General features: G+C 43.1%; 1 protein-coding gene across 1 annotated transcript; it reads right to left on the minus strand.

The window, feature by feature from the left end:
- Positions 1–1900: 1900 nt before the first annotated feature.
- Positions 1901–4595, minus strand: LOC139165969 (GSK-3-binding protein-like). Its single transcript, XM_070749224.1, is given in 2 exon segments — positions 1901–4032; positions 4034–4595. Coding segments are annotated over 2 exon segments (729 nt in total). The 5' UTR covers positions 4214–4595; the 3' UTR covers positions 1901–3483.
- Positions 4596–27530: the final 22935 nt, after the last annotated feature.

The raw sequence follows: 27530 nt of genomic DNA on the forward strand, positions 1-27530 counted from the left end.
AATTAACATTTCTCAATTAAACTCTGCTCCAGAGCAAAGGAGGAAATTTCTTCACACTTAAAAAAAAAGATTTGGCAAGCTATTAGACATTTGTTTTAACTTGTTTACTTGTAGACTTGTAGTCTCTTCGGGAATATTTCCATACAACTCTGGCGACTATGTTCTCCATAGTTTCAAAATGGGAAGATGAGAAATGAATAACAAACAGGCCCAGAATATGTTAACTCTAATAATGATGTATGGCATGTTTACTTTTGTAACCGAGTGTGGGTTTTGTCAACGAGTCAATATTGACAATGTACTCTTTGAATTCTTTGAATTGCAGCTGTTGAGTCTGGCTAATTCCTTGGCAGGTCTTCTTTTCTGGACTAGAACTTTAGAACTGTTAAGACAGAGGAAACAATTCAGTCCTTCCCCGCCTGGCAAATTCCAGATGTAGTAGGATCAACATTCCTGCAGATATATAAAAACTGTAAATAAAGCTATTGGCAATGTTGATTAGAAACAATGAAGTCCAACCAATATTTCTCAACCTTGGCAACTTTACGATGTATGGATTTCAACTTTTAGAATTCTCTATTCAGTTTTTTCCCCCTCACTGGGAAATTCTGGAAGTTGAAGACCACACACAATACAATTGCCAAGGTTGAGAAACGCTGGTTCCAACACATTTAGAAACCATAGGTCTTTAACAAATATGTTGGCAACTTTTAAGATTCATGGCATTCATCAATTAGAATTCCAGAGCCAGTAAGGAGTTAAAGTCCACATATCTTAAAGTCCACACATCTTGTAAAAGTTGAGAAAAAGCCATAGGCAGAAAAATGTGACTATAGCTTAATGGCCAGTGGGTAGGAAACCCAGATTTGCAAAAGATTTGGCTGCAGATGTAGCTTTAATCCAATTTCATGACAAAGAGTTCTTGAAGGTCCAAATTCAATCTTTTGTGTAATGTGATTTTATCATAATAAAAGTATTGATCATTAGTTTATGTTGCTTATTACTCACATCAGCAAGATTTTTAATCAATAGTTGTGTAATGTATTATTTTTATACATATTTTCATATATTCTATAGTATTTCTATTTTGCGGTTCTTATAATTTATTGATTCAAACAAAATGATTCAATTTTTTTGGACTTATTTGCTAATATTTGTCCTTTTAAAAATCTATTTTTTCCTACTATTCTGGATGCAGAGCTCTGGCGAACCAGGCAAATGATACCCATTGCTTTTATTGCTTTGACATAATGCTTTATCATTTTCTTTATGACTAAGTCATCTACTAACAAAGGAAGATATTTTGAGTTTTGAAACTGGGACACAGATATACAGTAGAGCAAGCAGACATAGTTTAAATTGAATTATAGCTAGCAATCCAAAGCAAATGTCGGATGAACATTCTGAAAATATTTTAATTGGCATTTATTTTAATTGGCATCTAGAGAAAGCTTTTCTCTTCTTAAATACTTCAAATGGAGATCCATCTAGTGATGTCAGTGGATCTGGATTGCATCCAAGATCACTGGAGCTCAATTGTAATCAAGTTAAGACCTGCTGTAAGGGGTCCAGCACGTCATTCTTTCTCTTACCACAGTGGTTCAGGTGGAGGGGGAGCAGAGTGAAATTAGAGGTTTCAAATATGATTGCATTCAGAGGCAGTATTAAGAGCAATATAAACAAAAGCATCAGAAATCATGTTTGGCATGAAACAAAGGAACTGTTTGGCATAATGCAGAAATCCTAACCAGATCGTTCCACTGCACCCTCTATCAGTTGTGCTAAAAAAAAAAAACCTCAACCAACCAACCAGCTTTCTCAGCAATAGGCAAAATAATTGGTTATGCACATTAAGGAGGCATCATAAACCATTCCAGGACAAAGGACACAGAAGACTCCATTTTTAATATATAAAGTCTACCATATTTATTCAATAGATACACATTAAAGACAACCCCTGAAAACCAGGAACACAACTTCAACACTCCGTTACGAAGTGTACATATGTGTATATATATATCTCAATATATATATATATATATATATTATATGCGTAAAAGCACTTATACACACATACCTAGTTCACATCTGCTTCCGCTAAACCAGAGGGTGTGCGCACGCATATAGATATATACACACATTTTATTGTTTTTATTTTAAAAAGCTTGCAATTAGCTACCTTTTGCTAACAGAGTATTTCATCCCCAAATCTCTGCTAACCTTGAGTTGAAGCCACCTGCTTTCCAGCTTGCAGATTCTTTTTTGTTTTGTTTTGAAGTGGCTTCACATAGATAGTATTTCTAGGTTTTTGTTTTTAAAAACCCCCAGCTACTATGAATGCTTCAAAGGAGAAGAAATTTCAGAGGGGAAAGAAGGGTGCAGACAAAGGTCAGAAGAAATGCAAATTTTCCTCTAATCAGAAAGGGGCAAGAATTTTATTTCCTTCTCTTTTTGGGGGGTGGGGATATTGGACTTAAAAAATAAAGCAAATACAAAATATCAACAAGCAAATTTCTGGGCTCTCTTCTGTTTGGAGAAAAAAAATCCCCCGCCTTCCCCCCCCCCCCAATTATCCCGGATAGTTTTCCTAGAAAGCTTGCTGAAATGTGACCCCCCCCCCCCTTTTTTTGGAAGGGAAAACAAATCCAGTTTGTAAGGAGGAGGAGGAGGAGCTTTGGGAACCAAACAGGGTGTGTGAGGAGAGAGGAGAGGAAAAGCTTGGACCAACGAGTTCGTCCTCAGGAGACTCCCAGCCCTTACAAAAACACACAGAGCCCAGTCAAAACAAGCAGGGATAGGATTACAGTACCGCGGGGGGGGGGGGGGGGCACAGCAAAGACACCAAAACACCGGGGGGGGGGGGAACACGTGGGGAAAAAACAGGGTGACCTTCGCTAGAAAGACGGAGAAGGGAAGGAGACGGGCGATCCAAAGCGGATGGTATATTTCAGCGTCCAGCAGCGTCCACGGTGATCCATCCCTCCTCTTCCTCACTACCACCACCCTCGCGTACGTGGACGGGTCTGTTACTATTCACTAGCCCACCAGCTCCAACCCGCGCGCCCAGATTCCACGCAAGACAATGCCGCGCGGGAGGGTCCCTTCTTTTGCGCGCGAGGGGCAGGCGGCGGGAGAGAGGTAGGGTTTTCGGCGCTCCCCCGGCCACAGGCGCCAACTCCAGCAAACCGAAGGCAGATGCGGATCGGCGGGCGGGCGGATGGAGGGACGGGGAATGATCGACGGCCGGAGGAGAAACAAACCGTCCGAAGCCGCAATAGCACCTCTTTGTCTTTTGTTGTGTTTCGGTAGCAGATCGTCAAGTTGGCTCAAGAGTAGCGCAAAAAAGCGACCGAGAATCGTCGCTGGGAAAAGTCCTGGCAAAGACCCCGCGAGGGTCTTGCTTCAAGTAATCCGGCTTCCAACAATTATCCGCCTCCCGGGCTTTGCAGGCGAGGCGCCTTTATAGCCGGGCCAAGGCGGAGGTCAAGGCAAGGCTTGCAAAGAAGCGACGGCGAAGGCTGGGCCCGCGTCTCCGTCGCTGCCGCTACCGCAGCGGCCGCGTCGGCAGCAGCTCCCGGCGGACGAAACGGAGCCCGGGGAGCCCGTGGTGGAAGAAACCTCGGCCGCCGCCGCCGTCGAAGCCGCCAACTGCAAGCGCCGCACCGCCTCCTTGATGAGGTTGCCGGAGAGGATGAGCTGCTGCAGGAGGTGGTGAGGGTCGTCGCCGTCCTCGTCGTCGGGCAGCAGCGAGCGGTAGCGGGGCCGACGGGGCTGCTTCCTCCCGGCCCGAGCCGAGCTCCGCAACCAGCCCCGGCCGCACAGCTGCTTGGAGACGCGCGGGCTGCCTTTCTGGTCCGCAGTGGGCGGCGGCGGAGGGGGCGGCGGCGGCCAAAGGAGCAGCGAGGGCGACTGGCGCGAGTGGGACGGCGGGTGGCGGTGCAGCGAGGCGAAGAAGCCCAGGCTTCTCGGGGACGAGTAAGGAGCCACGCGGTCCCGGCTGTGGTGCCTCGGGAGGAGGCGCGGGGGGGGCGGCCGCCGCCGGCGTCGTCGTCGTCCGGTGCTGGGAGTTCAACTGCAGCACCTCGCCCAGCTTGGCCACCAAGGCGTCCACTTCTTTGGAGCCGCTGCCGGCCGCCCCGGCGCCGCTCTGCAATGAGACGGCGGCGCGCTCCAGCAAGAGGAAGCGCTCTGCGCCCGGCCGCCGGCAAGGCATCGCCGCTGCTCGCCTGCTTTCCCACTCGGCCCGCGTGACTACTCGCTAGGGCGGCCACCGCAACGACGGGTCGCTCGTTAACTGCCGAGCGAACCCTCTTCTCCCCACACGCTACCTGCCTTCTCCAACGCCGTCGTTGGGTGCTGCGGTTGGTTTGTAAACAATGGATGACGCGCGCCGGGCGCGTCCAAACGCTCCCGGCGAAAGAGGGGGGAGGCAAAACACTTCAAGAGGTTTCTCGTAAACGGAGAAATCTCCTTCCCGGCGCGGAATCGTCCGTAGTACGTCAAATATCCCAAGTGGGTATAAGAGTGCAAAAGCCGTGGGGAAAAAAGGAGACGGTTTAAAGTGGCTTCTTCCCCTGCGCCTTTCTTTGCTCCCCCCCCTCTATGTGGAGTCTGCGTTGCGGTGGACTCGCCTGCTATTTTAACGTCGGCGGCCCGGGGAGTGTGGGCGGGGTCTCTGTGAGTGAGAGCAGGGGGGCGGGGCAAGGGTGGCGTCATGAGCCTGGATTGGAGCCAGCCGAGGTCAGCATGGCAACACACGTACATATACACACACGGAGCCGGCATGGTTGTAAAGATAAGATTTAAGGCGGGAGGGAAGGCTGGTCCGTTTGTAGCATATTTGTCCTGGAATAAAATGTACACTAATTTATTCAACTGGGGTTTTACTCCCAAGTAAATGTTTAGAAGACTTGATCTTCCCTCCCCTATCCTAATGTTTCTCTTTTACTAGTATTATGTAGACAAATATATCTTTGTATACCACCAATAGTAATAAACAAAATAAATAAATAAATACAAATAAATAAATGTTCACCTTCTACATCTGCTACAATGTCTTTCTGTCAACGACTACTTCAGCTTCAACCACAACAACATACGAGCACACAACAGATACAACCTTAAAATAAACCACTCCAAACTCGACTGCCGGATATACGACTTTAGTAACTGAGTAGTTGATGCATGGAACTCACTACCTGACTGTGGTACCATCATCCAATCCCCAAAACTTTACCCTTAAGACTATCCACCGTTGACCTCTCCAGATTTCTAAGGGGTGTGCATAAGTGCACCAGAGTGCCTTCCTCTGTCCCCTGTCCTAATGTTTCTCTTCTACTAGTATCATGTATGTAAATATTATATATCTGTATACTGTACTACCAATACGTAATTGCAAATAAATAAAAATAAAATAATTACTACTAGAGCTAGGGGAGAAGGTATAAAGATTTCCCAGTATGCTTATTGAGTAGTAGTGCTTCTGCTAATGTATCTTTGCCAGCAGTTACACCCTTTTTTTCCTTCCCCCCCCCCTTTGGTAGTTCAGCTTATCTATATTTTAACTGCCATTACACTACAAATTACAGTTTTCACAGGTCTCAAAAGAGATTCATACATTAATGCCTTAATCAGTTATAAAGTTTAACTTTATTAATTATAAAGTTGAAAGTTACAAGGTCACTGTGTAATGGATTAATTAAACAAAATCAAAGTTAGATTATTGGTTTCTTGAATTTTGCTGTATAACTGGAGAAGGCCCATCTTTTCTTGAAGGAGAACATTCCTTTCCACAAATAATGAATGAATCTTGAATTTTTGAATGGAGTGAATTTTCATTTCCCACAATGCCTCAGGACAAGGTTTTTTGCTAGGCATTGTGGGAAATTAAGGCTGCACATCCTGGGTTTGGGTGATTGATCTCAAAACTTTGGATCTGATCATCTTTGTAGACAGTAGTGGTTAACCGACCTCTGTGGGGGCTTCCCAGAGAAATCCACAACTATTTTATCCTTTTAATATTAAATTGAAATTGCCTTTGTGGCTATTGGAACAGGTTGCTTTGGCGTTGTGCTCTGCTACATCCTTTGTTTTATTTTGAAGTAGAAAGTAACATGTACATACAATTCTCTTACATAATTAAACCCACAAAAAGAAAAAGGTCTGGAAAATTTTAAAGAGCTCCAAAGATTTACTCAAGGGCTTTTCCCTTTTTCAAAATAATTGAAATGTAGGCTACACAGGCGTTTAGCATTTATTTATTTTATTTCTATGCCGCCCTTCTCTTGAGATTCAGCAACAAAGTAAATACAAAATATGCAGGAAATCTAACATTTAAAATACTAAAAAACATCAATCTAAATCACGTAACAAAATCTAGCAAAAATCATGTTCTAAAACTCCAATTCATTTACAAAACTAACCATCCAGCAACAAGTTACAGTCATAGAGTCATAAATCGAAGGAGATGGGTGATAGGAATGATGAGAAGACTAATAGTGATAATAATGCAGCCTTAGTAAATAGTTTGATAGTGGAGAGGGAATTACAGTATTTGTTTACAGGGCCGCCATCAGGAATTTTGGGGCCCCATACAGCCTAAGTGTCTGGGGGCCCCCTCCCTTCTTCCTTCCTTCCTTCCTTCCTTCCTTCCTTCCTTCCCTTTTTCTTTCTTTTTTCTCTTTTGGTTTTTTCCCCTTCCTTCCTTCCTCTTTCTTTCTTTCTTTCTTCTTTTTCTTTCTTTCCTTTTTTCTCTTCTTTTTCTTTTCCCTCCCTCCTTCCTTCCCTCCCTCCCTCCCTCCTTCCTTCCCTTTTAAATTTTCAAACTGTCTTCTTCATATTCCTGGCTGAGGAATTCTGAAAGCTGCAGTCAACTGTCTTCAGCCATTGTCCAGCCCTGTGCTACGGATCCCTCCCTCCACCCCCTGAAGAGGCCGGGGGCTTCTTTCCAAAGCCAGTGGCAGTGATGCCAGAACCCCCTTCCCTGGGGATGGGAGCGGGGGGGGGGGCTCCACTGGTCTCCCTCGACAAGACCTTCCGCAACACATCAGCCCTGCTGGGCAGGCCTCTTAGCCCCACCAAAGAAATGGGGGTTAAGGAAGACCCCCACCCCCCACCTTGCCCCAAACACTGGCACTCTGCATAACCCATGCGGGGGCTTTGGCTTCCCCTCTGCAGAACAGAAGCTGGGGACCTCTCCCTCCACATACACCGGATCTCTATGGCCCATCCGAGGGCTGGCAAAATAGGTGTGCCCCCCCCCACCTGCTTTTCTATCTCTTTCTCTCCCTCTCTTTCTCTTTTTGTCTCTCTTTCTCTCTCTACTTTTCTTTCTTTTTCTCTTTTTCTCTCCCTTTCTCTCTCTTTTTCTCTTTTTATCTCCCTTTCTCTCTCTTTCTCTTTATATCTCTTTCTCTCTTTTTTCTCTCTCCCAACCTCTCTCTTTCTCTTTCTATCTCTTTCTCTCCCTCCCTCTCTCTTTCACTTTCTCTACCTCTTTCTCTCCCTCTCTCCCCTTCTCTCTTTCTTTCTCTTTCTCTTTCTCTCCCTCCCCCTCTCTCTTTCTCTTCCTCTTTTATCTCTTTCTCTCTTTTCTCTTTTATCTCCCTTTCTCTCTCTCTTTCTCTCCCCCTCTCTTTGTCTCTTTCTATCTCTTTCTCTCCCTCCCTCTCTCTTTCTCTTTTTATCTCTCTCTTTCTTTCTCTCTCTCTCTTTCTCCCCCTTCTCTCTGAAGTGGGGAGGGCCGGGTTGGCACCAAGGGAGCTCGAGACGGGGTGCAAAAGCAAACTACTCTGCCGGCCCGGGCCCACATCGGAAGGAAGGAAGGAAGGAATGGTAAAAGGGGCGATCAAGAGAGGAATGGGTGAATGAATGGACGGAGGGTGGGAAGGAAGGAAAGAGGGAAGGGACAGGAACAGAGGAAGGGTGCAAAGGAAGCAAGGAAAGGTGTGAAAGGGGAGAGTAAGAGAAGAAGGAGTGAAAGAAGGGAATGAGGGAGGAAAGAAGGGAGGAAGGAGAAGGAAAGCAAGAAATGGAGGGAGGGAGGGAAGGAAAGAAAGAAAGAAAGAAAGAAAGAAAGGGGGAAGGGACAGGAACAGAGGAAGGAAGCAAGGAAACTTATGAAAGGGGAGAGTAAGAGAGGAAGGACTGAAGGAAGGGAGGGAGGGAAGAAGGTAGGAAGGAGAAAGAAAAGAAGAAATAGAGGAAGGGAAGGTAAAAGAGAAAGAAAAAGAGCAAGAAAGAAAGCAAGAAAGAGAGAAAGAAAGAATGAAAGAGAAATAAAAATAGAGAGGGGGAATGAAAGAAATGGAAGGAGGGAAGGAAGGAGAGAAAGAAAGATAAAGAAAGAAAGCAAGAGAAAGAAAAAAGAATGAGAGAGCAAGAGAGAAAGAGAAAGAGAGAAAGAAAGAAAAGCAACTTCAAAGAAAGGCTCACTGAGCATCTCTCACTCTCTCCCTCTTTCTATCCCTCTTTCTTTCTCTTCCTTTCTATCTCTCCTCTTCCTTTCTCTCTCCTCTCTCTCTCCCTCTCTTTCTACCCTCCTTTCTCTTCCTTCCTTCTCTCCCTCCCTCCCCTCCCTCCCTCCCTCCCCTCCCTCCCTCCCTCCTTCCTCTCCATTTCTCTTTCCCTCCCTCTCTTTCCCTTTTCTTTCTTTTGGTCCACTTCTCTCTCTCTCCGCTTCTCCACTTGCCTCCCCCTCGCGCCTCGCCCTTCCCACCCGGCCACCCGCGCGCGCTTACCAGCAGCAGGAATTCAAGTAAGCCCAAAAGAAGCCATTGGCTCTGGGCGGCGTTCATGGCCCCCCCCCCGAACCCCCGGCCCAGCACTTCCGGAAGCCGAAAGGCGCGGCTCTCTTGCCCTTGCAATCCTCGGGGGGACACAAGGCCAGCGGAGAAGCCGGCCGGGCTCAGCCCTCTCCCGGCTTCCCCAATTCCGCTTCCCCAGCAGCGCGGCTTGGCTTCCAGAGGGCTGAGCCAACCCCGCGGTCTTTCCTCCTTCCGCAGCTGCCATCGGGGCTCCCTGCCTGTCTGCCGGCCTCCCTGCCTTCTTTCCTCGTGGGGGTGGGAAGAAGGTGCGGGCCGCAGAGGCAGAGTTTGTCTCAATCAGAGTTGGGGAGTTTTTGGCGGGCACCGGGCCCGGGCCCCCCCCATTTTCCAATTTGGCCGGGGCCCGGGACGCCGCTACCAGTAATACCCGTCTATCGGCGGCCCTGTTTGTTTAGCACAGGGGTAGGCAAAGTTGGCTCTTCTATGACATGCGGATTTCAACTCCCAGAATTCTTGAGCTAGCATGATTGACTCAGGAATTCTGGGAGTTGAAGTCCAGAAGTCATAGAAGAGGCAACTTTGCCTACCCCTGGTTTAGCAGAGTAATGGTGTTTGGGGAAAAACTGTTCTTGTGTCTAGTTATCTTGGTGTGCAGTGCTGTATAACGTCATTTCTGTGAGACGGTTGGCCATATAAATTGTAAACAAACTAAAATGTTACATTATGTTTTCATTAGAACATTCTTTCTTCAAAAATATTGTTTAAATTTTAAGATAAAACATGATATAGTGTTGTGATTGTTTTTATTTTTAAACATAGATTGAAATAATGAAGAAGGATAAGTGAAGGATAAAGGATAAGTGAAGAAGTACTGTAAAAGGGTTCCTAAAATATGAAAATAGGAACATGATGTCAGAAAGTTTGGATATATAATATATAATAGAACATATTTTCAGGGATTCTACTGATTTTAAAAGGGTCATGCAGTATCAGTGGCATTTGACATAACATCTTCACTCCTCCACTAGAAACAGAATACCCTACAAAAATAGACTAACAATCCTGGGTCTAGAAAGTTTAGAACTACGACGCCTAAAACACGATTTAAGTATTGCCCACAAGATCATGTGCTGCAACATCCTACCTGTCAATGACTACTTCAGCTTCAACCGCAACCAGACAAGAGCATGCAACAGATTCAAACTTAATATTAACTGCTACAAACTTGACTGTAAAAAATATGACTTTAACAATCGAGTTGTCGAAGCGTGGAACTCATTACCAGACTCAATAGTGTCAACCCCTAACCCCCAACATTTCTCCCTTAGACTATCCACAATTGACCTCTCCAGGTTCCTAAGAGGTCAGTAAGGGGCGTACATAAGTGCACCAGTGTGCCTTTCATCCCTTGTCCAATTATCTTTCCTTTATCTCATATATCATATATATTTTCTTCCTTTCATATATCTTCTCCTCTATTTTATATTTTTCTTTATATATATTACCTCATGTCTATTCTCTTCTATATGTATTGTGTATTGGACAAAATTAATAAATAAAAATAAAATAAAAAATAAATAAAATCTTGTTCTGCATTACCACATCAGAGGAATGTAGTCAGTTAATCGGGATAGAAATCATGCTAAGATTTTATTTTTGTTGAAACTGTATTTCAAAAGCCCCATTAGTTGATGGGATATTTCAACTGGCAAAAAATTAACCAAGGTGTTATCAAGCTTCAAAATAGCATCCTACTATGGTTTCTTAAATAAAGCCTCCATAAAAGCAGCAAAAACCAGCAAGACAAGAATTTTTTTCTTACGGTCATTTCTCATATAAATAATAAACACAGTCTGAAGTATTGAAATTGTGTTTAGCAAAACGTAAGACTAAGAATACTGTGTTTAGATTTTTGTACCTATGCGGTTGGCAGTTCTTCGTTGTCACGTAGCAACCTTAAATACTTTGGCAATCTGGATGTTTAAGGAAATAAATGATTGCAAGCTCTTTGTTTCCTATGTGTTCTGGTAAATTCCATCCTGCTTCCTTTGTAAGGCACTGTGTAACAGACTTGCCCATTGAAAGAAAAACAAAACGAGAAAACAATGCCGTAAATGGCTTTATTTTATGCAATCACCTTTGTACAGCCTTCCTCACCCTGATGACCTGCTGAGGTATTGAATTTAAACTCTCATAACTTTCACTTCACCAGAGCTTACAAAACTTTTGCCAGACCCATCCTCGAATACAGCTCATCTGTTCGGAACCCATATCGCATCTCAGACATTAACACCCTTGAAAATGTCCAAAGATACTTCACCAGAAGAGCCCTTCACTCCTCCACTCGAAATAGAATACCCTATGAGACTAGACTTTCAATCCTGGGCCTAGAAAGTTTAGAACTAAGACGCCTTAAACAAGATCTAAGTATTGCCCACAAAATCATATGCTGCAACGTCCTGCCTGTCGGCGACTACTTCAGCTTCAACCACAACAACACAAGAGCACACAACAGATTTAAACTTAATATTAACCGCTCCAAACTTGACTGTAAAAAATATGACTTCAGTAACCCAGTTGTCGAAGCGTGGAACTCATTACCGGACTCCATAGTGTCATCCCCAAACCCCCAACACTTTACCCTTAGATTATCTATGGTTGACCTATCAAGATTCCTAAGAGGTCAGTAAGGGGCGAGTACAAGTGCACTAGAGTGCCTTCTGTCCCCTGTCCTATTGCTCTCCTATATCTCCTATACCTTTCTTCTATTCCTATATCTCTTCTTCTATTCTTTCATCGATATGTTCTATTACTATATCTTCTTTTCTATTATTTCTTAAATATATTTTACTATGAGTATCTCCTCTATAACCTTCATCACGTATTTTACTATGTGTATATTGATATATACCCACTAAAACCCTCATTGTGTATTGGACGAAATAAATAAATAGCTAGATAGCTAGATAGCTAGATAGCTAGATAGCTAGATAGATAGATAGATAGATAGATAGATAGATAGATAGATAGATAGATAGATAGATAGATAGATAGATAGATAGATAAATAGATAAATAGATAGATAAATAAATAAATAAATAAAGCAAGCAAGCAAGCAAGCAAGCAAGCAAGCAAGCAAGCAAGCAAGCAAGCAAGCAAGCAAGCAAGCAAGCAAGCAAGCTAAGGATCAGCCTGGGGTAGAAAGGCAGGCATCTTCCTTCATGCCTCCATGATTGCAGTAAGAAGAACCATAAAGCTTTTTAATATACATGCAAAAAATAAATGGGTTGAGAACTTGAGACCCTGATCACATATTATCTTTTCTGCCAAATGAGACGTATAATAACAGTGCATTTATAATATTGCATTCTCCTGTAAGTGACCTGAATTTAAGATGACTCATTCTGCACCAGTACCTGTTTACTCAGGTAGCCATAGTCTCAGCAAATATAAATTAACTCTAGCCTGTTTCAAAATTAGTCCATATCAAAAGCATATCTGGGCTTGTCTCTTAGATGACATTGGGTTGTTTTGAGAAGCTGCGTGTCTCTTTCTTTTTAAGTCTTTATGGAGAAAGCAGTTTTGGGACAACCATGATCTGGATGACCGAGAATATCCACAGACATTTCGGAGTATGGAAGGATTTCCAGGAAAAAAAATTGCAGGCTGCAGGTGACCCTGAGGCTGCCAAAATGTTTACAGCCATGCTGTGGGCGTGGCTTATTTTGTGGGTATGGCTTGATGGTCATGTGATCGGGTAGGAGTGGCTTGCTGGCCATGTGACCAGGTGAGAGTGGCTTGACAATCATGTGACCGGGAGTGACTTAAAGGTCATGTGACTGGGTGGGAGTGGCTTACAGACCAAGATAAGTTTTCAAATAGGTGCTTGGATTCTGTCAGTTGATTAAGTCACATTACTTGAATAGCCACAAGAAGGACAAATGATAGACAGCATTATTTGATGAGAAGCAAAAAGTCTGCTAGCAAAACAAGAAAGTCCAGTTGCCTTTTAAAAGAAAGTACCTTTGGGACTTGCCTCACACTCGTCCACTTTTTATTTTTTGTTACTTTTAATATATATATATATATATATATATATATATATATATATATATATATATATATATGCATGCATGTAAATAAAATTAATTTTTTAATAAATGAAACCAGAACAAAGCTGGATATTTTTTTTTTTAATTTGTGAGACTGGAGCTTGAGGAACCTGGCAGAAGGATTAAGGGGGAGCCAAAAATGTCCAAACATCTATGGTTACAAAATCAAAGCCTTCTTGCCTTCTTTCTATGTATGTTATAAGGCCAGAGTTCAGTCATGTAGTTGTACGGTAGTTGCCATCTTTACTTTTTAATTTTTTAATTGAATTTTATTTTATTTTATTTTATTTGTTCGTTTGTCAAGCATGTACAACGTAGGTATTGGTATAAACATTAGCAAAGTAGGTACAGGTAAATTAGGCAATGGGACAGTAGGACAGGGATAGTAGGCACAGTGGTGCACTTATGCATGCCCCTTACAGTTCTCTTAAGAATAGGGTGAGATCAACTGTAGATAGTCTAAGGTTAAAGTTTTTGACCCCCAAATACCTTCTATGCATTGGAAGAACTCTTTCCTCGTCCGATCAACTTACTCTTGGGCTCAAGGAACTTATTCCATTTCATGTTTCTGGTCTCCTTCTGATAAAAAGGGGGAAGCAAAGAGAACTCTTGTCATTTTATTATCGTTCTTCTTTTCCTGAGCTACTTGGGCACAAGGATGAGTGGCAACAAACCGACCCTTGCTTGGCAATAAATGCTTTTTTAAAAAATGTCTTTTTATCTATATATGTTCTGAACAGATTTTTTTCTTAACTTCTCAGACTCCCTTTTTTTTTTTTTTTACAAAGAATCCATAGATATAAAATTATCTTACCTGTGGTCATGTAACGCCTTTGATAATTCTGAATAATTCGGGGTCTATTCTTAAAAGAAATCTAAATGTATAGATGTTGAATATGTATTAAGTTAATGTAAACAGTTGGAATTTGAATTGTTGACCGGGAATTTTAAGAAAGTGACAGACAAACCCACCCAATAATAGATAGGAAGACAGCTTGTGCTTATTGGAGGAGTTCGGAATTATTTGGCAACTAAAATATAAATAACAAGATGGAAGAGTGGAAACAACTGCCATAAAAGAAACTGTAAACATGTCAAGACAACCCTGAAGAACATTTGATAGTAGACCATCCAGGAAAAAAAAATGTAAATATGCCCTCTATATTTACAGAATGAAAGAGAACACTTCGGGGGGAGGATCCTACTCTGTGCAAACAGATAAGTTTATTCACTTTATGGGACAAAACAGGCTAAGAAAAAAATAGATCTTTTCTATTTTCATTGCACAATTTATTAAGGCTACCTTGGAAATTTGCTGGAGAAAGAAACACACCTTTTCCCCTCAGGGGTTGGTTTGTTATCTTCATACTGATTGCCTAGGCTTCATTACAATTGGTCAAATATACTGTAATTGGTTGACTTAATATATTTTTTGTGGCAGTCATTATGTGAGCTTCAAGTAACTGCTGCAGTCCTTAAGGGTTTGCTATGAAGTAAATGCCTACTTTTGGTAAAACCACCATAAAACACAATTGTGTGGCTGCAGGATTTTTATTATATTTCTCCTTAGACTCAGGGCGGCTTACAACATCCCTGGTTGCGGATTATATTACGTATATTTGTTAAATCCATTTCCCTATTTTCCTCCAGGCCAAATAGGATGGAGTTCTGACGCTTTTGTTCATGCTCCATGGTATCTTTAACTAGGTTGGGGATGTCTGTAGTTGGGTTTGGAGGTCGAGGTTGTGGTGGCCTAGGTGGAGTATAAAGTGGTGGTGATGGAGTGGTGTAGGGTACTTCTTTTGGTGTTTTAGCGTTTATCAGATCTTGAATATTTTTTTCTATGAAGGCAAGCCGTGGTTCTATGCTTTCTGTGTATGACTGTTGAGTTTTAGAGACTGCTGTTAGGATTACATTGGACAAATTGCTGAAAGAGTCTGGTTTGGGAGTGCAAGATGGGCAGAAATTGTGTGTTTTTGTACATTCAGTCAAGTGTGGTTTAACAGTAAATCATGGTTCTACTTGGCATGTTTAGATATGAAATGGGCACATAATTGGATCCCATGTGTAGAAACTCAGATTCAGAACTGGTTGTAAAGTAGCAAGAGCTGAGAAAATTTGCGATCTGTGGCGTGGAACTTTTGTTCTGTTCCTCTGGCTTCTTTCAACATATGGCTCCCTTTCATGTTACAAAGGAATGTACCACATTTTACTAGAAACGATTAAATTTATTCCTGTTTAATATGCATATATACATTTCTGTCTTTTGTCTTTGAGAATGCCAGCTCTTTAGAGGAGATGCCAACTTCAGACAGCAGGAAACAGTTCTCAAATGTTTCCTTTGACAATCTGTTAAGCGGGTTTAATGATAATAGATTTATGAAAGGAACAATCAATAAACAAGTTCACAGTGATGATTCACAGCATGTGCCTTTTGTTGTATGTAGGTTACAAGATGTTCTGCCTGGAGCTGAAATAAACTTCCTTTGTTTGTGTTTCAGGATAGCTATGTGTATATTAAAGCCCCATTTCTGAACAATAAGGCAACTATCTATTACCTTTACTCGTAAATATTGTAAATACAATACTCCATGAATTAATGGGGGGGAAAATCTTTCCTAGTACATTACCTCCAGGGGTGGCCTTTAGTAAAGGGTTCTCTGCCCAGTTGTTGGGTGGGCATGGCCTAGTCAATCTCCTGCACCACAGGGGTGGGAGACGTTTTTGACCTCCCTGGGCTGTGGAACTTCTCCGAACTTATGGTAGGCCCATTTTTTGCCTGAGCTTCCACATACACCCTGCACTTTCCTACATCCATGGAATTTGGGAGTTGTCTGAATTGCACAGAACTTTAGCTAGAGTTTCTCCCGAAACCCCTGTGAGCCACCAGCAGCCTACCCCTGATTATCTCTACTGCATCATTGAATATATCTGGAGTTTCCAGTGCTCTATGAGTTAACAAAATATGTGTTTTTTTCTTCCTTTTAAAGAAAGAGGACCAACTACCAATCCCAGCGACCAATTAGGTCCCACAGAGTGGGCCTTCTCCGGGTCCCGTCAACTAAACAATGTCGTTTGGCCAGGGGAAGAGCCTTCTCTGTGGTGGCCCCGGCCCTCTGGAACCAACTCCCCCCAGAGATTACAATAGCCCCCACCCTTCTTGCCTTTTGTAAGCTTCTTAAAACCCACCTCTGTTGTCAGGCATGGGGGGACTGAGATATTCTTTCCCCCTAGGCTTCTACAATTTATGTATGGTATGTTTGTATGTATGATTGGTTTTAAAATAAGGGTTTTTAGCTTCTTTAGTATTAGATTGTTGCATGTTGTTTTTACCACTGTTATTAGCCGCCCCGAGTCTACGGAGAGGGGCGGCATACAAATCCAATAAGTAAGTAAGTAAGTAAGTAAGTAAGTAAGTAAGTAAGTAAACAAACAAACAAACAAACTACTTTTTTTGTCCGTGTCACTAATACAGTGATCCCCCGAGTTTCGCGATCTCGATCTTTGCGAAACGCTATATCGCGATTTTTCCACCCGATGACGTCACTCCCTTCCTTTCTCATCTTTCTTTCTCTCTCTCTTTCTCTATCTTGCTTCTTTCTCTCTCACACTCTCTTCCTCCCTCTCTCATCTCTTTCTTTCCTTCTCTCTCTTTCTCTATCTCTCCCCCTCTTGCTCTCGAGCGGCAAGCGAGCAGCCGGGCGGGCGGGTGAACGGGCAAGTGGAGCGGCCGGGCGGGCGGGTGAACGGGCAAGCAAGCAGCCGGGCGGGCGGGTGAACGGGCAAGCGGAGCGGCCGGGCAAGCGGGCGAACGGGCAAGCGGAGCGGCCGGCCGGGCGGGTGAACGGGCAAGCGGAGCGGCCGGCCGGGCGGGTGAATGGGCAAGCGAGCAGCCGGGCGGGCGGGGTGAACGGGCAAGCGGCAAGCGATCTTGGGGTTTCCCCTTTGCCTGGGCGGCGGGAAGACCCAGGGAAGGTTCCTTCGGCCGCCCAACAGCTGATCTGCTCCGCAGCGCGGCAGCAGCGAGGAGCCGAAGATGGGCTACGGGGAAACCCCATCTTCGGAGCCGAAGATGGGCAACGGGGAAACCCCATCTTCGGCTCCTCGCTGCCGCCGCGCTGCGGAGCAGATCAGCTGTTGGCCGGCCGAAGGAACCTTCCCTGGGTCTTCCCCGCCACCCACACGCAAACTCCACCATCTGCGCATGTGCGGCCATGAAAAAAAGGGCGCGCATGCGCAGATGGTGTTTTTACTTCCGCACCGCTATATCGCGAAAAATCGAGTTTCGCGAGGGGTCTTGGAACGGAACCCAATACAATACTCAGATTGCATTGGCAGTTCTGTGTTAGCAAAAACCCGAGGGATCACTGTATATAAATCTACTTTCCTGCTGGTTTTGAAGCATTCTTCCTTAAACATCGGCAAGGGGCTGTTGCAAGGGAGCATTTATTTTTGAATGTATGAAAAAGTGACCAGATTATAATTTATCTAAAGCGGGACACCATCGCCGACGGATGACTTTTGTGTGTGTGTGTGTAAAAATACCTTTAGGACAGCGGCCGCAGGTGGAGTTGTGGTCCCTCCTGGCTCGGACGGTGCAGGGTTTAGAAATAACTTTATTGTCACTTCGAATGCACACTAAATTGCCGTACATTATATTCTCCAAAGCTAAGGTGACCAGATGTCCCATTTTTTAAAAAAATCGTGACTTTTAAAAAACGCCATGGGATGTGAGAAAAATTGTTCAAAAGCAGGACTGTCCCACCAAAAGCGGGATGTCTGGTCATCTTTATGTAATCCTTCTCTTCTGAAGTTTTTGCTAACACAGAACTGCCAATGCAATCTGAGTATTGTATTGGCAGTTCTGTGTTAGCAAAAACTTCAGAAGAGAAGGATTTAGGGGTAGTGATTTCTGACAGTCTCAAAATGGGTGAGCAGTGTGGTCGGGCGGTAGGAAAAGCAAGTAGGATGCTTGGCTGCATAGCTAGAGGTATAACAAGCAGGAAGAGGGAGATTGTGATCCCACTATATAGAGCACTGGTGAGACCACATTTGGAATACTGTGTTCAGTTCTGGAGACCTCACCTACAAAAAGATATTGACAAAATTGAACGGGTCCAAAGACGGGCTACAAGAATGGTGGAAGGTCTTAAGCATAAAACGTATCAGGAAAGACTTCATGAACTCAATCTGTATAGTCTGGAGGACAGAAGGAAAAGGGGGGACATGATCAAAACATTTAAATATGTTAAAGGGTTAAATAAAGTTCAGGATGGAAGTGTTTTTTATAGGAAAGTGAACACAAGAACAAGGGGACACAATCTGAAGTTAGTTGGGGGAAAGATCAAAAGCAACGTGAGAAAATATTATTTCACTGAAAGAGTAGTAGATCCTTGGAACAAACTTCCAGCAGATGTGGTTGGTAAATCCACAGTAACTAAATTTAAACATGCCTGGGATAAACATATATCCATCCTAAGATAAAATACAGGAAATAGTATAAGGGCAGACTAGATGGACCATGAGGTCTTTTTCTGCCGTCAGACTTCTATGTTTCTTCTATGTTTCTATGAGCAAATACATTGCTGCTTTGTGATTAAGTGGGTGTGATTGACAGAGTGATATTCAGCAGCAGAGTTGTATTGGTAAGGCTTCTTTATCGGTACTAACACCCAGGTTGATAATACAAAATAAAATTGAATGAAAGCAATAGAATAATAGATTAAACTGTACAAAAATGGCACTCAATCTAATTATGGGGGGGAGAATTAGATTTCCAATACCGCAAGGAACAATTCCAACTTCATGGTCTTTGTGAAAGCACTAATGAACTTCTAGATAACGACTGCAGCACAACATGAGACCAGCAGGGAAACACCATTTTCAGGTTTCTATGTCCTAAAGATTTATTGAATGCTCCTGGGTAAATCACATTGAAATGGGGGAAAGGCAAAATAACAGGTAAGAGAATGTTGAAATGTACTAAGAGGTTTTTGGGAGGACATTAAGATACCAAAATGTACAACAACTGTCTAGGCTTCTTTTTACACCATACATTTCCATATGTTCTGCTGTTTTAGAAACAGATGACGTAATATACAAATTTTATTTTTTTTAAATTATATGTAATGCAAACTGCCAATCTCCAGGACAATATCTTAAAGAATGCCTATAGTTTTTAAACACTGTTCCAAAAAATAAAGGGGACACTAAACAACACACTATAACTCCAAGTAAATCAAATGTCTGTGAAATCAAACTGTCCACTTAGGAAGCAACACTGATTGACAATCAATTTCACATGCTGTTGTGCACATTCAACCTTGTACAGAACAAAGTATTCAGTGAGAATATTTCACTCATTCAGATGTAGGATATGTTATTTGAGCGTTCCCTTTATTTTTTTGAGCAGTATATTAGGATCATAATAACCAACCCTAGAAAGTAAAATGAGTGCAAAGGCACAAACACATCCATTTGAACTGACAGTCTACCTGACTTCATTTAAATGGCATCCTATATTCCTTTCATATTGATATTAATTCATATGTTAATATATCACTAGTTCAGTAGGACATGCTATACACTAAATTAATAAATTATGTTCAGAAATAAAATATCAAATAATTCAGATATTTGCTAGGTTAAACATTCATTGTTAAGTGACTAAGTTGTTTAAGTAGCAAATCAGGGTGTTTCTTCAGTATGTGTTCACGCCTCATGTCATCAGCTATGCCAGTATTTCTTAACCTTGGATATTTTAAGATGTGTAGACTTCAACTCCCAGAATTCCACAGTCAGTAGGGAGTTGAAGAGTTGAACTCCACATTCTTAAATGTTGAAGTGTTGAAAACCTCTACACTCATTAACACTACAGTGGTACCTCTACCTAAGAATGTCTCTACTTAAGAACGTTTTTAGATAAGAATTGGGTGTCCAAGATTTTTTTGTCTCTTCTTAAGAACCATTTTCTACTTAAGAACCTGAGCCCAGAAAAAATTCCCAGGAAATTTGAGAGCGACACGAAGGCCTGGCCAGTTTCCTGCCATTCCCCCTGGGTTTCTCTCTCTGGCACCGTATAAGGGAGGCAGCCTTGCACTAGGTGTGTGGGAGGCGCGTGCTCCTCCTCGCCGTCTCAGCGTCCCTCTTTTTTTTTTAAGCCTTAAAGTTTTGGATTTTTTTGATTCCACTCCCTTCACCTTCTTCCTCCAGCAGCGACTGTCCTCTTCCTTTTCTTCCTCCTTATCTTCCTCCTCCTCCTCCCCCCTAAATTCCGAACTTTTATTTCTTTCCTAATGGGTTTGTATGCATTATTTGCTTTTACATTGATTCCTATGGGAAAAATTGCTTCTTCTTACCAACTTTTCTACTTAAGAACCTGTTCACGGAACAAATTAAGTTCATAAGTAGAGGTACCACTATATTCTAATTTAGTTGACAGAATAGCTAAACTGGAAGGGAAAAAACTGGCATAAATTATAAAAGCAATTTAATAGTAGAAAATATGTGTAGTTTGGCTTGAACTGGCAACTGAGTTGTGTGTGACCTACAAATCAAGAATTCGTAAAAGTAAAGGTCAACCCACACACAAAAAAGAACCAGCCTCCAGTTTATAGTTGCAGCAAATAATAATCTATTACAAGCGAGCAATAATAAAGCATTGACTAATGTTTGCAATTCTTCATTGGCTGCTTAATTAAGTAATTAAAACCCCACAGGCTCTTTTCACTCAGAAGATTTTGTCCTTGTCCTGCTATGTAAGAAAAATTAGAAAAGAGAAGTAAGAAAGGATTATACAGAGTAAACGATGCAGGGTTCCTTGTATCCGCAGTTTAAAGGAATTATTACGTCTGAATTTCCTAAAAAGAGGACATTCATAAGGCTGCTTTACTCAATGGACTGTGCCCTATTTGCTATGCAGCAGTAATTGATTTATACTTTTCGCCCTCCTTCCCAGCAGTCATTCTGTCTCTCACATCATAAAGTAATCGGCTCATTTACACAAGAAATGCATAACTGAATTTGAATTAATATTTTCCTACATCAAAACCAGGAAATCTTCTGCATGGTTTTAAATAGTGTATAGTGATGGGCGAACCCAACGGTGTTCGGGTTCGGCAAGTTCAGATGAACTTTACACAAAATTCGGCTGAACCCAAACCAAAATAACAATATTTATTTTTACGTGAAAGGACACCGCAGCGGCGCTGCAAGCAAAGTGCGGTCCTTTCGCGTAAACATGTTTATTTTTACGTGAAAGGACCGCCCTTTGCTTGCAGCGCCGCTGTGGTGTCCTTTCACGTAAAAATAACAATGTTTATTTTTATGTGAAGACCTCCCTTTGAAAGAGCTGGGGAATCCCTCCCACAAAGAGATTCCAGGATTCCATGGAATCCAGGAAGTGATCACCTTGGCGTCCTTAGCAACGTGCTGGTGACGTCAAAGCTCCAAATGCCGAACGTGACCCTGAACTTTGCCCGAAATTTCAAAAAAAATCGGGTTCGTGTTCGGCATACCGAACACCGCAAAATTCAGTACGGACCCGAATTGTGCGGGTTCGGTTCACCCATCACTAATAGTGTATACTGCTATGAGTGCTAGAGTGCCTTCCGTCCCCTGTCCTATATCTCCTAAACTTTTCTTCTATTCCTATATCTCTTCTTCTATTCTTTCTTAGATATATTTTACTATGAATATATCCTCTATAACCTTCATCATGTATTTTACTATGTATATACCCACTAAAACCCTCATTGTGTATTAGACAAAATCAATCAATAAATAATAAATAAAAGAATTAAGCAAGGACCAGTCAAGTAGCACATGCTATCATGTTGCTTGGTCATGGGAAACCAAAATGAGGTGGATCATGGACTCATGTGTTTTTATGTACAGTGATCCCTCGGTTAGCGCGGGGGTTACGTTCCAAGACCTCCCGCGCTAACCGATTTCCGCGTTATACTGGATGCGGAAGTAAAAAACCTTCTGCGCATGCGCGCCCTGGCCGCACATGCGCAGAAGGTGGAGCGACGCAAATTTGGAGGCTGGCAATGCAATGGTGATTTTTCCGGGCTCCTTGCCGCTACCCCCCGCCCGCCCGATTCGCCCCGCTCACCGTCATTCTTAAAAGCTCTGAAGGACGAAAGGAATGGAGAATTGCCAGAGCGCCATGAGAACAACAAACTGGAGGATGTGGATGGTGAACCGCGGGCCGCCTCGCCTACGCTCTCCGGACTGGCGGCGGCTGAAAGAGAGTCCAACCCGAGGGGCGCCGGGCCGAGAAGCGGCGACGCGGGCTGGCCGGCCCGAGGCGCCTCGACCCCGCGTCCTCCCCTCTGCTTTCCGCGGCGTTTGGTCTCGCCCGCGCCTCCGCTCCCTGCCATGTTCCTTGCCGCCGCCCCCCTCCCCTTCCTCCCGCTCTGTATTTACAATGGGGCGAGGTTCCGCAATCCCCTCTTCGGGCTTTTTAAAGAGAGAAGGGCGGAGTCTTTTCCGGACCTATTCGAAGCGGTGGGAGGGAAAGGAGAGAAAGACGCGTACCCGCCGATTCCCTCCAGCGGAGGGATACGGACTTTGGACCTTCGCCTTCCGCCCGCTCTCCCGACAGGCACTAAACTTGCACGGCCGGCGCCGGGGAGAAGTTGCAAGTTTAGTGCCTGTCGGGAGAGCGGGCGGAAGGCGCGAGGATTTCCCGGCTGGCTCGCGCGGGAGCCCCCTTCAGGAGTTGCTGCCGCCGCTCCGCAACCCGCTCGCGGCACCCCCTCAGGTCGCCGCCCCGATGCGGCCGCAGTAAAGCGCGGGGGAGGCAGGCTGCTGCGCCGCCACCCTCCAGGAGACGCGGGGCCCGACCCCCCCAACCGCCCCCAGGCGAGCTTAAGAGAGGCAGCGGCGGAAACAACAGCCAGCAGCAACAGCAGCAGCCCCCGCCGCCGCGGAGGGTCTCCAACGTGGGCTCCCTGCTGCTCCCCCCTCGGCTCCCCCCCTTACCAGCCCCGCCGCGGAAGGCTCCATTCTGTTCCCTGCCGGCCCGATTGAGCGGCCGGCGGTCTCCATTCAGGGAACAGAATAAAAAAAAATTTTTTTAAAAAAAAAAATTTTTTTTTTAAAATAATATTTTAATATTTTATTTTTTAAATAATATTTTTTGAAAAACCGCGTTGCAGCGTTTCGCGCTAATCGAGAACGCGCAAGTCGAGGGACCACTGTATATCACTTCGGATAGTCAATAGACACTATTTTGTAAACACCCCCCCCCCCCCCCAAAACACACACTGGATTTGAGGAAAATTAGTTTTAAAATCTGATATTTATTCTGTGCTTGGAAGCACAGCTTTATTCTCAAATGTGGACAGATTTGCAGATTTACAGCTTGGTCTCATACAGTATATGCTTACTGGGAAGTCACCTTCTGAGCCAAGAGTGCTCTTAGAAATGTATCCTCGGTTTTGACAGAGCTATATCAATTTAAATTGACATATCGTGGATCAAGAAATAGCATCTCCTTCAGTAAGGCATGCCTGTTTTCGTATTACCTTTTTAGAAGGTTAAATATTTATACGGTAATTCAATTTTGCCATCTTAGCAGAAGCAATTTATTCATCTTCACAGTTATATAAACTAGAGTTGCTTTGGGCTAGGTGACCAGCAGATAGGTTTGACAAACAAAAAATAAATTTGTGATTAAAGCTTTTCTACCTTAATGTCTAACACATACTTGGTGCTGCTCAAGACAACTTATATACATTTAAAGTTGTTCATTATATCAGAGCTGGTATCGTATTTTACTTTTGCTTGTGAAGTATTGCCTCAAGCATGTTAAATAAAAGCAGCCATTGTGAGTTGTAAACAGCATCCCAGCAGTTGTGGTTTATTAAATAATGATGAAACATGCTGCAGTTTAGCATTTGAAAGCTTTAAGAGTATTTCCACAAAGAGCTTGCACTGCACAATTGATTTCTCTGGTTCAGAGAACGTTCTGCATCTCAAGGCATAATCATCTTCCATTTATAGCTCTCCTGTGCCTCCCTTCTCATGCGTTCATTCGTCCTTTATATTTGTTTGTTTCCATAGTAGTAGCTCCCCTCCTTGTCCATAATCTAATTGCAGCCAGGATTTCAGTTGTGCCGTTCACTGTTTCTATAAATGTACTCCTGAAGAAGCTCAATGCTTGAAATATTATTTTTTCTTTTTCTAAAAATGTCAAGCTTAACAAAGGGGCGAGTACAAGTGCACTAGAGTGCATTCCGTCCCCTGTCCTATTGCTCTCCTATATCTACTATACCTTTCTTCTATTCCTACATCTCTTCTTCTATTCTTTCATTGATATTTTCTATTACTATACCTTCTTTTCTATTATTTCTTAGATATATTTTACAATGAGTATCTCCTCTATAACCTTCATCATGTATTTTACTATGTGTATATAGATATATACCCACTAAACCCTCTTTGTGTATTAGACAAAATAAAATAAATAAATAAATAAATAAAAGCTTGATTCCTCACGTTATCCACCAATCAATCCTGCTCAAATCTCACAATCTGTTTTCTTCATTTGAAGACCGCGGTGCCGTTTATAAATCATCCTCCAGAAATGTACAGTATTAATATTGTGCCTGTTGTTTATCCTGTTTAAATTAGCAAGGACAACATATACACTATGCAAAGCCAGGCCGGGACACATTCATTTCTCATTATGTCACTGAGAAGAGATGTCGTTTCTCTGTTTAGGTGTAAGATAATCCAGCTTCGATGCCTGATTGGCTGCCAAGTTAAAATGGATCCTTGAGGCTTTTTCCTTACACCATGTACTTTATTTCATAGAATCCTTATGGTTGATTTTTCCATTTCCTTATAGTTTGCATAAACATTTAGAGTTGCACTTCTTTGTAATAAAAACTTTCCAGGCCAGGAGATTTTATGGAGTCAGTGTAGAAAAAGTCAGGGAGTAGAGGTCTGGATAAGGATAAGAGGACTTGTTGCTCAGATATTTAATTCCCTGACTGTCTTGAGCTATTCCCAGATCCTCCTTCCTAACCTACTTGACAGATTTATGATGAGTGAAATGGGATGCTACTCTGAGCAATTTTAAGAAAAGGAAGGACCGTCACAGTAAATAAGATGTCAGAGAAAATTGTTGGCAATCATACTTTCTTGACTATGGAAAGAAAAATGGGATTACTTTTGACTCTATAAAATGGGAGAAGTATTCAAGAAGGTTTTTATAATCAAAATTATCTTGGTTAACTTAAGAACTTTAGAACTTTAAGAACTTTAGAACTAATACACCTTAAACAAGATCTAAGTATTGCCCACAAAATCTTATGCTGCAATGTTCTACCTGTCGGCGACTACTTCAGCTTCAACCACAACAACACAAGAGCACACAACAGATTGAAACTTAATATTAACCGCTCCAAACTTGACTGTAAAAAGTATGACTTCAGTAACCGAGTTGTCGAAGCGTGGAACTCATTACGGGACTCCATAGTGTCATCCCCAAACTCCCAACACTTTATCCTTAGATTATCTACGGTTGACCTATCCAGATTCCTAAGAGGTCAGTAAGAGGCGAGTACAAGTGCACTAGAGTGCCTTCCATCCCCTGTCCTATTGCTCTCCTATATCTCCTATACCTTTCTTCTATTCCTATATCTCTTCTTCTATTCTTTCATTGATATGTTCTATTATTATACCTTCTTTTCTATTATTTCTTAGATATATTTTACTATGAGTATCTCCTCTATAACCTCCATCATGTATTTTACTATGTGTATATAGATATATACCCACTAAAACCCTCATTGTGTATTGGACAAAATAAATAAAAAATAAATAAAACATGGCCAATTACTGTGTTCACACAGTCTGATAAATTATGATTGGAATTAGTAAAGTTGAGTGAACAGTCATAAATCGCATGAATTGAGTGCTCTCCTTTTACCTCTCCACCTGGTTTCCCATATTTTTCCTTGTAATATTTAATGACTATTTTAAACTTTCCAGGCCCTGTGAATCAAATCCTATTTCCGACCTTTTAAAAAGACACCCTAACTCTATTTTTGCCATGATGCTGAGAGTAGAAATTTTTAGATGGTTATGAATGTTAGAAGAAATTGCTTACTTCCTCCTTCCCATTTTGAGAGTTTGAGGAAGCATCTGGTCTTTTTTGTTTACTTCCATTGCATTCCACAGGAAGCTGGACTGAAAGAGTTTCTAAGAAAGTGTTCTTTTATAGACATTCTTTTAACTTTGTCAAAATCACTAGCTTAAAAGAAAGGTACCATGAATGTACAGTGGTGCCTCTACTTAAGAACACCTCTACTTTTCTAGATAAGAACCGGGTGTTCAAGATTTTTTTGCCTCTTCTTAAGAACCATTTTCTACTTAAGAACCCGAGCTTGGAAAAATTTCCCAGGAAATTTGAGAGCAACACGAAAGCCCAGCCAGTTTCCTGGCATTCCCCCTGGGTTTCTCTCTCTGGCACAATTTATGGGAGGCAGCCTTGCACCGGATGTATGGGAGGTGCGTGCTCCTCCTCGCCACCTTCGCCGGCAAAGGTTTTTCTTATTTTGAATGTTTGGGGCGGGCTGGCAGGGGGATGGGGAGCGCGCTCGCTCGTGCGTCCGACATTGAAAATCACCTTCACTAGCCTCTGCTGTGAGAACGCCTGCCCCGCCTCTCCTGCAGCCCCCTCGCTGACAGCCAGGGATGAAAGCACTCTCGGCGAAGGGACTGCGAGAGGGGTGGGGTGGGCGTTCCCACTGCGGGAGGAGCCACGCCCCAAGGCGGGAACCAGAGGAGAAAGAGAGGCAGATCAGGCAGGCGGGCGGGCGGGGGGCAGTGGCGACAAGCCAGGGGCACGAGGGGGCCGGAGGCGCTGGGAAGGGTGGGGGCGGCCGCGGTTCCTTGCGCGCCCTTGGAAAAGGGTGCGCGGGGGTGTTTTTGAGGTGCGCGTACGCACACGCGCGCAGCTTAGAGGGTACAGTGCCTTCTTCCTTCGGCAGCGACAGTCCTCCTCCTCTTCTTCCTCCTCCTCCTCCCACCCAAATTCCAAGCTTTTATTTCGTTCCTAATGGGTTTGCACGCATTATTTCCTTTTGCATTGATTCCTATGGGAAAAAATGCTTCTACTTACAATTGCCAAGTCTGAGGACCTCTAAAAAATGTTAGGATTAGATAAATTCATAGAGGAAAGGGATGTGAACTGTCGCTGGTCATGAGGGTTATATGTTACCTCCAGAATAAAAAAGTGTGCTAATTACTATAAAATAAGAACTTTGTACTAATATGGTTATTACTGGAGTCCTTATCAGTAGAATAAACACTGATCTAGATCAGTTTTCAATTTTAATAACATGACTGTTTTTATGTTCCTATGATGAGATAAATGTTTATATTTAGAGAAAAAGACACAGAAAAGATTCAGAATCCAAGCTTTTATAGATGTTCAGAAATATGCCCATGTTACTTCAACACTCCGCAGTCTGCAGTGGTTGCCGATCAATTTCCGGTCACAATTCAAAGTGTTGGTTATGACCTATAAAGCCCTTCATGTCATTGGACCAGAATATCTCCGCGACCGCCTTCTGCCGCACAAATCGCAACGACCGGTTAGGTCCCACAGAGTTGGCCTTCTCCGGGTCCCGTCGAC

Source organism: Erythrolamprus reginae, chromosome 3 (genome assembly GCF_031021105.1).
Source record: "Erythrolamprus reginae isolate rEryReg1 chromosome 3, rEryReg1.hap1, whole genome shotgun sequence".
Classification (NCBI taxonomy): domain Eukaryota; kingdom Metazoa; phylum Chordata; class Lepidosauria; order Squamata; family Dipsadidae; genus Erythrolamprus; species Erythrolamprus reginae.